Source organism: Typopeltis vanoorti, chromosome 1 (genome assembly GCF_054136105.1).
Source record: "Typopeltis vanoorti isolate ZY-2024b chromosome 1, IOZ_Tvanoo_1.0, whole genome shotgun sequence".
NCBI lineage: Eukaryota > Metazoa > Arthropoda > Arachnida > Uropygi > Thelyphonidae > Typopeltis > Typopeltis vanoorti.
This window is the reverse complement of record NC_143549.1, coordinates 121077693-121086872: the sequence shown is the minus strand read 5'-3', so window position 1 is coordinate 121086872 and position 9180 is coordinate 121077693. Positions and strand designations below refer to the sequence as shown.

Genomic DNA, 9180 nt, shown 5'->3' with positions numbered 1-9180 from the left:
ATTAATATTTTAAATGACTCTTGTAAAACTTATGGTATGAAAATAAATCTTCATAAAACAAAAATAATGAAGATAGGTAGAGAAGAAGAAAATATTTCTATAAATCTCGAAAATCACCTGCTGGAACAAGATAATAAATATGTTTATCTTGGCAGTCTTATATCTAGTAACCTCAACAATATGGAAACAGTAAAACATAGGGCTAAACCTAGGTTGGACCAACATGAATAAACTAAACAAAATATGGAAAAATAAAAAAAATTCCAAGGAGTCTGAAATTTAAATTATATAAAACAATTATTATCGCAACGGCTACTTATGCTTCAGAAGCCTGGAGATTAACTCAACAACCAATCAAGAAACTTCAAGCATTTGAAATTAAATGCCTCAGAAAAATTAATAATACCCACTGGATGCAACACAAGACTAATGATCAAGTCAGAACAGATTTAAACTTCCCAGATAATATAATAGACACAATCATTAAGCATCAACTGAGATGGTTTGGTCATATTCAGAGAATGGCCCCTCATAGACTCCCATTTTTAGCTATTTTGGCTCCATTTTTAACTGCTTTTGGCTCCGCCAGCGCCAAAATTTCCCCTATCGACGAGTTTTGGTACTAAATCTTTTTTTTCGCGGAATTCATCTCCTCATGCCTTCAAAAGTCTCAATATAAAATTTGATTTCATTCCGTTTATTCGTTTTAGCTACAGATGCCTGCAAAGAGGGAAAGTTATTTTATGGCCGCTTGCCTTCCTTTGAAGAGGCACATACAATTATATAGATACTAAAATCAACAAATAAATGTTTTAGATTTGATTATAAATCTAACCGACCAATCTCACTCTATACTCATTGCAAAATTCGGAGTTACCATTCTGTGAAAACAAACTTAATCCTTGATTTACAACTATCCTTTCAATAGGATTGTTGTAAAGAGATTTAACTAATTATTGTAACAGTAGCATTATCTCGCATAATTTATTATAATAACTTTTAACACACCTTTAAAATTTACTTGATTCTGTCCAGTTTCGTAAATAGATTTTACTTAATATGTTGTAAGCAATGCAGCTTAAACGACAAAGAAAATCATTGAACGAATAGCAGCAAAAGATTTTATTTAATTCGAAATCTTTGCTGTGATATGAGCACAGACAAGTAGGTAGACAGACAAGTAGGTTTCTTAAGTATAAACTGTGTTTATACTTAAGAAAACAGTGGTTGAATCTACCAATAGTTAGTTGATCCGGATCATTAGATCCATAGACTGGATCTTCAGAAAATTCAACTAATCCTTTGGCATTATTATGCGCCGCTATCAAAACTACTGTTAAATCTATCTAAACAATACAAGTACGTGTAATTTCCTGTTTCATTGCATCGAAGAAACTATTTCACTCAATGAAAAATCAAAATCAAAATATATAGGCATACGATGGCCGAATTTTAATGCAACCAAACGGAATGCATAGAACGAATCAAACAAAACAAACAAATACTTCTGATAAATTGCTTTGATGAAATTAAAGGAGTCGTGAACAGTTTAGTGATTTCTGTTTGTTTTTTTTTTTTATTTATTTAGAAAGTCCTTAATACTGTTATCAGTGAAGTTGCAGATTTAGAAGCTACACTCCATTCATGCAGATCTGATAGAGCCACGTCAAGAGAGAAGATAAGGGCCATGTTTGAGAGAATTGGTTGTGGTGAACATCCTTTGACAAAACTGTTAGGAGCAGGAGACATCAAAGACTACAATATATTGGATCATATGGCTATACTCGAATCTGGGCTAATAGAATTACTAATGATGTACGAATTTGTGAACTTGAAGGTATTGTTATTTCTGATTTCTTATAATTTTAAATTTCACATTGTTCCAGTAATGCATTCACATTACGAATGCAGGTTAATTAAATTTAGCGCTGTTATTTTCTCTTTTCATTCACTGTCAGGTAAATACATAAGTAAATAGTTCACAGTTCATAAATGCAGCTAGAGAAACTAATGAAGAATTCAGTTCTTTCCTCGAATGTTTGATGGCACGGGACTAAATAAATTCCTCTAGTCACTACAGCTAATATGCAATTTTAGTTATTAACGATGTAATTAATGTAAGCAATTTATTCATTTATCACCTCGGACATCCAATAGTCTTTCACTTTTCACTGCAAACTAACCGGTAACTTCTGGTAGTTTTATATACACGTAACTTATAAATAATTTAATTATTAACACCGATGAGATCATTTCGATGAGGTGATGCACATACACTCCTTAAATTTTCAATTTCAAGAAATGTGTTAAAACTCTGTTTCAAGCGGTCTCTGCATGAAACATTTAATTTTCCTTATTACGCTTGAAAATATTTTTATTATATTTTCGTTATCAGTTTTTACTAAGCTATGTGCTATATACTTTTACTCAATTTAGCCGATAGATGTAGCTAGCTAGTTGATCAATCAATTATAAGAATTGGATTTTGTATGAGCCCTAAAACAGGCTTTACGAATCAATTTGACTTCAGAAGGACTGTGGTCATAGGAATGAAAACAACTGAATACACGGATATAAAATATAGATACAAAGTGAGTAATCGGGTGGCATACTTTTTTGATGCAAGAAGTCTGCCGGAAACAGCCTCTTTCCGGCAGACTTCGCGTTTTATGCATATAAGTAAGATATTAGCAAGTGATATGAAAAATCACATCGAGTTGGAAGAAAAGGTGAATTAATGAGTTTACACGAAATATAATGGTCACTGTACGTTTGGCAAGAACCTTGTTGATAAAAGACCTCAAAGATTACAGTTGTATTTCGAATAAAAATGAAGAACAAATGAATTCGAAAATTAAGTTCGATCTTTTGGATAAAATGAATCAAGGAAAATTAATGGAATGCTGCAAGATCAAAAGAAAAGTCCTTTAAAAAAAGCTGAAACATGATGTTCTTGAATTTTCCGTTGAAATTATGGAATGTGACAACTGTCCCTGCTGCTTTCCACTGAAAATTTACTCTTCGTATACATTGTGTGAAGGTTCAAATAACACCAAATGTATTAGTTATCAATTCAAAGTATTGAGGATTGAGATACAGTAATTTTATGGGATCAATAATTTATACATAACTCAAATAATTTCATATGACTGTGTGTGTGTGTGTGTGTGTGTGTGTGTGTGTGTGTGTGTGTGTGTGTGTGTGTGTGTGTCCACAACAACATCAGCAATAAAAAAAGTAAACATTTATTTATCGTGCTTCTCGTATAAGTGATGTAATAATTACACAAAAAATGTTCATTAACATAATGATTTTATGTTAATAACATCATTAACATAATGATGTTCATTATATTAATGAACATTATGTTAATGATGTTATTAACATAATGATCTTATAATCTGAATGATCTGAATGATCTTATATTATTCTCATGTTAAATCTGCTAATGTCGATCTCATGTTAAATCTACTAATGTCGACAGTCGCTTCACTAAGCAGTTTTATTTATTTATTTTTAATGTCAATTCCACCCGCCCCCAATGAAAGGTGGTAAATCAATTGTACATCTTGAATGATATATTATGGGTGCGGTAGGAGCCAGTAATCCGAAAACCCTAAGTCTCTAATAATCACAGTGGTACTCTCATACCGGACGGTGAAATATGTCTGACTCCTAAAAAACATTTACAAACACCGATTTCCCGTAATGGGATTCGAACCCATTGTAAGCATCGATGAACTCATTGAATTGGTTGCAGAGCGAAAGCGATCTTGCTCGACCAAGTAGACCTGTAATTATTTGAAGTAATTTCATATATTTTATATTAGAATAAGAAACATCTTAGAACAAAGACTATCTTCCCAAGAATTCTTAAGCATTAACTTCACACAGGAGTTCATAACTCACAAAGGAGGAGGGGGTGACATACATATGAAGTTATGACCGGTAGGACATGAAAATATCACAAAATGATCATAAAATGGAAAATTATAAACAAAAACGCATTCAGCCTCAATAAAAGAATGCAAAGCATCTCCGCTTTTCGATCAAAAGACTTTGCGAAGATTCCTACTGTCATATGATGTTTTTGTAGATATCTTCAGTGACAAATTATTTTCATCGACTTCTGTGAGACCACTGCACTGCTTATTGGACGCTCAAAGCGTCTTGGGAAAATAATAATAATAATAATAAATGTTTGCTTTTAGAGTAGGATTCGTAGCTTATTTAACTCAGCTCACTGACGATAGCAATATGCGTTATAGGATTGTTATCTTTCATGGACAGGAGTTCGATCGAATAGTAATACCAAACAGTTTTTTTTATTATTATTATTATTTAAGTTTTTATTGAAAAAAAAATAGGCCTGCATTAATCAAAGTGGAGATCTCATAACAGGCGAGTGATTAAAATCACCCATGAAGATTTTCCTAATATAATCCGTGCTACAGGAGATTTCAAAATCAAATTTCTTGGTTGGAAAGGGGAGACTTTACAGCTACGCAAGTCATTTAAATACTTGTCTAACAAATTATCTTTGGAAGAAAAGATTTTATGCTCCACTGATTAAGTTAAAGGCTGAAAGGGCAGCACTTATAACTGAACATAGTATGATGACCGTTAACTGTGTGTGCCCGTGCATGTGTTCTTCAGCCTGTTTTGTCTGTTTTTGCAGGACTAAAATTAAGAATTTTTTGAAGGAAAACCCTTCCACTTTTATATAAGATTAACTGTTAAAGTGCCTTTAATGAAAATTCCTTTGAAAAAATTACTTACATTGAAGTGCGGTGTTTGAACCTCCTAGGTTTTACAAGTGATTGGCGAACGTCGAATTTTCCAACGCTACGCAGGTTCTCACTTGTTAAAAATTGTTATCTTAAATGCATAGTTTCTTTTTAATATGACTCCTATGCACGAAATGTTATAAATCTATTATTACTATAGGTTGACATTAGTACTATAGTACTACTGGGCGACTAATGATTTATTTATTTTTTTTTTATATGTAATTATTTTTTACCTGGGCGGGAAACACTGCTCTAGAGACTACATGAAACGTTTACAAGTCACGTCAGGCTTCCAGTAAGTATGTGTGTATGGTGGGGGTGATCTCACATCCAGCGTCGATAGCTATTTACGACCTCAAGACAATCACATTCAAGAAATGTCACGGCGGAATTCGAACCCGCTGTCTGTTGGTTGGCGAGCATATACGGTAATCATTCTGCCAACCAAGCTGGCGCTACAATCTTTGAAAACTAGAATAATTATTGAGTGTATGTAATATCTAATCGAAATGATGTTCTTAAAAACTGCTACCTAAACTTAATGGTTATTTAGTATATGAAAAGTTTGATTTTTTTTTATTCTATTATTTTATCACAATTTGTTGTAGAAATACAATGACAGTAACTTATTCATGCTGATGAAGAGAATAGTTACATATGATAAAAAGACTTGGAAGATATAGCAGAAAATCATTTTATTTGAAGAATTTCAGACGTTTCTTTTTCCGATTTTTTTCCGATTTGATCCGGATTAACATCTGACCAAATCGGCAAAAGATAATATAATAATAATAATAATTTTAGAAGTACATTTGATGTGAAAAATAGACACTTTGGCTTAAAATAACCTAGCAGTTAAGAATTTTAAAAACATATCTCTAATATGTAGTTGAGTACGTTGAAGCTGATGGAAGAGTTGGGATGAGTGAGGTTCGCCTCACAATTTCCAAAAATGAAAAATAGAAATATAGGTTCATCCCGCTATATAGGTTTCTATCTTAACAAAAAAAGGAAACCTTCTAACCTTGGTATTTGAAGAGTAAGAATGATTTTTCCTGAGGTGGAAATCCATGACGGAGCCATCATTATCATCATCATCATCATCATCATCATCATCAAATTCCTGACATGTATTCTCAAGGGATGTATAGGATAATATGATAGAACTACAGGAAGAAGATATCCATATCCTTCTCTGTTATTTTTTTTTTTACTCAAGAATGTGATTTTCTTTAAATTGATGTTAAACTATTGTTATTTTATTTGCCAATCTTTTGGTAGTGGTTTTCATCCTTTTTAACGAAGATATATTTCCTTCTTTATATATATACAAAAATACGAAGTAAAGTAATAAAAGAAAGTGTAATACATTTCAAAAGTAAAGATAATGTTATTTGAGAATTTTATAGGCGATTTTTGTTATTAAATTAAATTTATTATTTCAAGTGATGTTAACTTCTTTACATTGTAAACGTGATGTATCATTCTAAAATATTTCTAGATTGCTAGTATGTTTCTTCAGTGATTTTTTTTTTATTTATAAGAAAGAAGAAAAACCTGCTGATCTCAAACCAGATAAATCCATTTCAGAGATTTCTGAAGATGCTGAGGACAAAGAAACAGAACCTCCTTTAACAGCTTCTCCTCCTCCTATATTAGGGTAAGACTATTCTAATATTCAGTGAATGCGTTTTTGATTAGAAAACCTAAATATCAATCTCGTTGGTATCATTTTATTTTTCTCGTTAATTAGGAAAATTTGCTTCTTGTGAAATTTCCTAACTAATCTCGGAATGTCCGCTAGTCTGTTGAAATCACATTTCGAAATATTCGAAAACATGATGCGATTGCCCTATCACACAAACCGATAAATTAATCCAATTAATTTATCGGATTTTTAAATGCTGATATAAAAATCATTTCTCGTTTAAAAGGAGATTAAACAACAACAACTTTTAATATAATTTCTTTGTTTATTTGAAATGGTTATGCGATATCAGAAGTTTGCGTACTAAGTATTTATGCAATCTACAGAATCTTTGAGATTACTTTTAGTTGATAAAAAATAATTGCTTAAAATACCTTACCAGAATGAGTTAAACAAATAGGTAATACCAACTGGAAAAATTGCACTGGATTCTGTTTCTGTCTGTCCAGGCACTAAGTTAGTAATAATATCTGCATAACATTAGTATCTCCAGCTTCTGTAATTATCTTCTCACAAGTGATAGCAAAATGTGTTCGATTCCTGCTATTTCAGTAACGAATATTTATTCTATGCATCCATCGTTCAGCTGTAAGTATTCACATACCACAGTATCGTCATTTTCAGTCTGTAGTTTTCTCATATGACGAAAAGGCTTCAAAGATATAGCAGAATACAATGGCACTGTATTTGAAATTTTCAAGGATATGCATAGATCAGGTCAGGTCTCTTTTTACTGCGTATGCACCAAAAAGAGCACAAAGCACTCTGCAGTTCCAGAGGTTTACTGTTCCTAGAGTGGCGTCCCTATGAGCTTGCTGACAACATGACTTGGAACAGAAGGCAGTATTTAAGTTGATTAATGGCCGATCTCTTTCCATTTCAACAGTTCATCTCTCTCTCTCTCTCTCTCTCTCTTATACACCAACACACAAGCTGAGTTTTTACTGCTTGCATTTTCCGCGAACATTTTCATGGTCACTGTTCCTCAGAAACTGGTATTAATGATTTCTCCTACTCTCTTCTGAAACTGTCAACGCTCCTTAAAAGTTCAACTCCAAAATCACGCAATAAAAAATTTTCATTTTCATTTAGTCCACTGCTTCCTTTTGGAACGCCTTCCTACTTATGTATTTCCTAAGAGTGCAATTTACAGTCTTCAAAAACATAATGTTAATCCAGGTTTCATCAATAGCTAACTGCATCACGATAGATTAGATTAGCTTCTTAATTTATGACAGACAGCGTTGTCTGATCCAATACTAATTATTCTTAGGATTTAACACTTTAGTATTCTAAATGTCGGTGAATTATTAAAAATTGTTTATTAGTTCTACAAAACATTTTAGCAAAATACGAATAACTCGATCTAAAATTCCTTTTTCACGGAAACATAAAAAAAAGAATCGAAATTGTAAAATCGACTAACTCCATAAGACGATAATGAACTAGCAATATCTGTGCTTCACATATTCAAGTATCTTTTTTTTTGGGGGGGATAGTTTTTATACAAGTTGGTGTTGTCAGTGCCTTGCTCGATAGATACTGTTCCGTTTACCAAAACCTAAAAACCTTTCACCTCTTTTCAACACTTTGCTTTTGAAAGAAAATTGGTGTAAATAAAAAAAAAGAAAGAAGGATCTTTCCTCTTTTTCCGTGGAATTATTCATGTGTGGACATTAAATATAGATCATTGCATTTATACGGTGCAAAAATTCTATAGGTTTCTTATTTGAAAATTAACTGAACTCAATAAAATAAATAATTGTATTTTCTTTCTAATATTTCCATATATATATATATATATATATATATATATATACACACATACATACAGGGAAGAAGAAAAAGAAGGAGAAGCAGGAACAACAAGCAGCGCACAACTAAATACATTTAAAGCATATGATCGGCCATTATCTCTTACTACGCTGAGAACAGCAGTTACATTTCAAATGAAATCCTATGATTTAATTGATCAGTCTTCTTCATTTCCCGCCAGTAGTTCTTCTACTCCCACCTCTAGTTCTTCTCGTGTATCTCGCTTTTCAAGTGGACTGCCAGCTCCATCAGCAGAACTAAAAGAAGAAGGAGAGCAATTCGTATCTGAATAATGTCTAAGATAGGTGATTAATATTTATAAATGAGTAACGAATATATGCCAAATTTCCCTTCATTTACTGTATTGTTTAACTTAAAACAAATTTATGCTTTATTTATTGCCACATTAGCCATACTTTAGTGAATGTTTTAAATAACATCAACTTCTAAAATTCACCTTTAATAAGTGAGCAAAGAATGTCATTCGAAATTTAAAAGTCAGTTGAAATAAAATATTGCATACTTCAAAATGTAATTCTTATTTTATCAAGTAATAATGATAAATGATTGATAATATTATATTCCATATTAGTAATAAGAAATTCTTTATTTAGATATCGAGTGCTATGCATATCAGAGAAATTAGCAAAGTAGACGAGCATATTTCATTTTTTTAAATCCCTCGTAGTCTGATAGAGAGAGAGAGAGAGAGAGAGAGAGTTTCCTATAAGAACAGAACACAATGAAATGCCTTTTTTTATATTTTTTGTAGGGGCAGGGTTAAAGTGTGATAGCATATCCTGGAATACTTTTAGCATTTACTTTAAGAATAAGCACATTCGTTGCTTTCTTAACCTAGGTTCGAAT

The 9180-nt window shown here is 32.0% G+C and overlaps 1 protein-coding gene across 1 annotated transcript; it reads left to right on the top strand.

Annotated features, from left to right (window-relative positions):
- Nucleotides 1–1683: 1683 nt before the first annotated feature.
- Nucleotides 1684–8796, top strand: LOC150110365 (uncharacterized). The gene is made up of 3 exons (XM_090393292.1): nucleotides 1684–1837; nucleotides 6335–6450; nucleotides 8333–8796. Exons 1-3 carry the CDS (start codon nucleotides 1688–1690, stop codon nucleotides 8604–8606), a joined length of 540 nt encoding a protein of 179 aa, XP_090249418.1. The 5' UTR covers nucleotides 1684–1687; the 3' UTR covers nucleotides 8607–8796.
- Nucleotides 8797–9180: the final 384 nt, after the last annotated feature.

Coding starts and splice junctions, on each gene's coding strand:
- LOC150110365 (XM_090393292.1), top strand. CDS start 1,688: ATGTTTGAGAGAATTGGTTGTGGTGAACATCCTTTGACAAAACTGTTA. Junction 1,838..6,334: donor ACGAATTTGTGAACTTGAAG/GTATTGTTATTT, acceptor TTTATTTATAAG/AAAGAAGAAAAACCTGCTGA. Junction 6,451..8,332: donor TCTCCTCCTCCTATATTAGG/GTAAGACTATTC, acceptor ACATACATACAG/GGAAGAAGAAAAAGAAGGAG.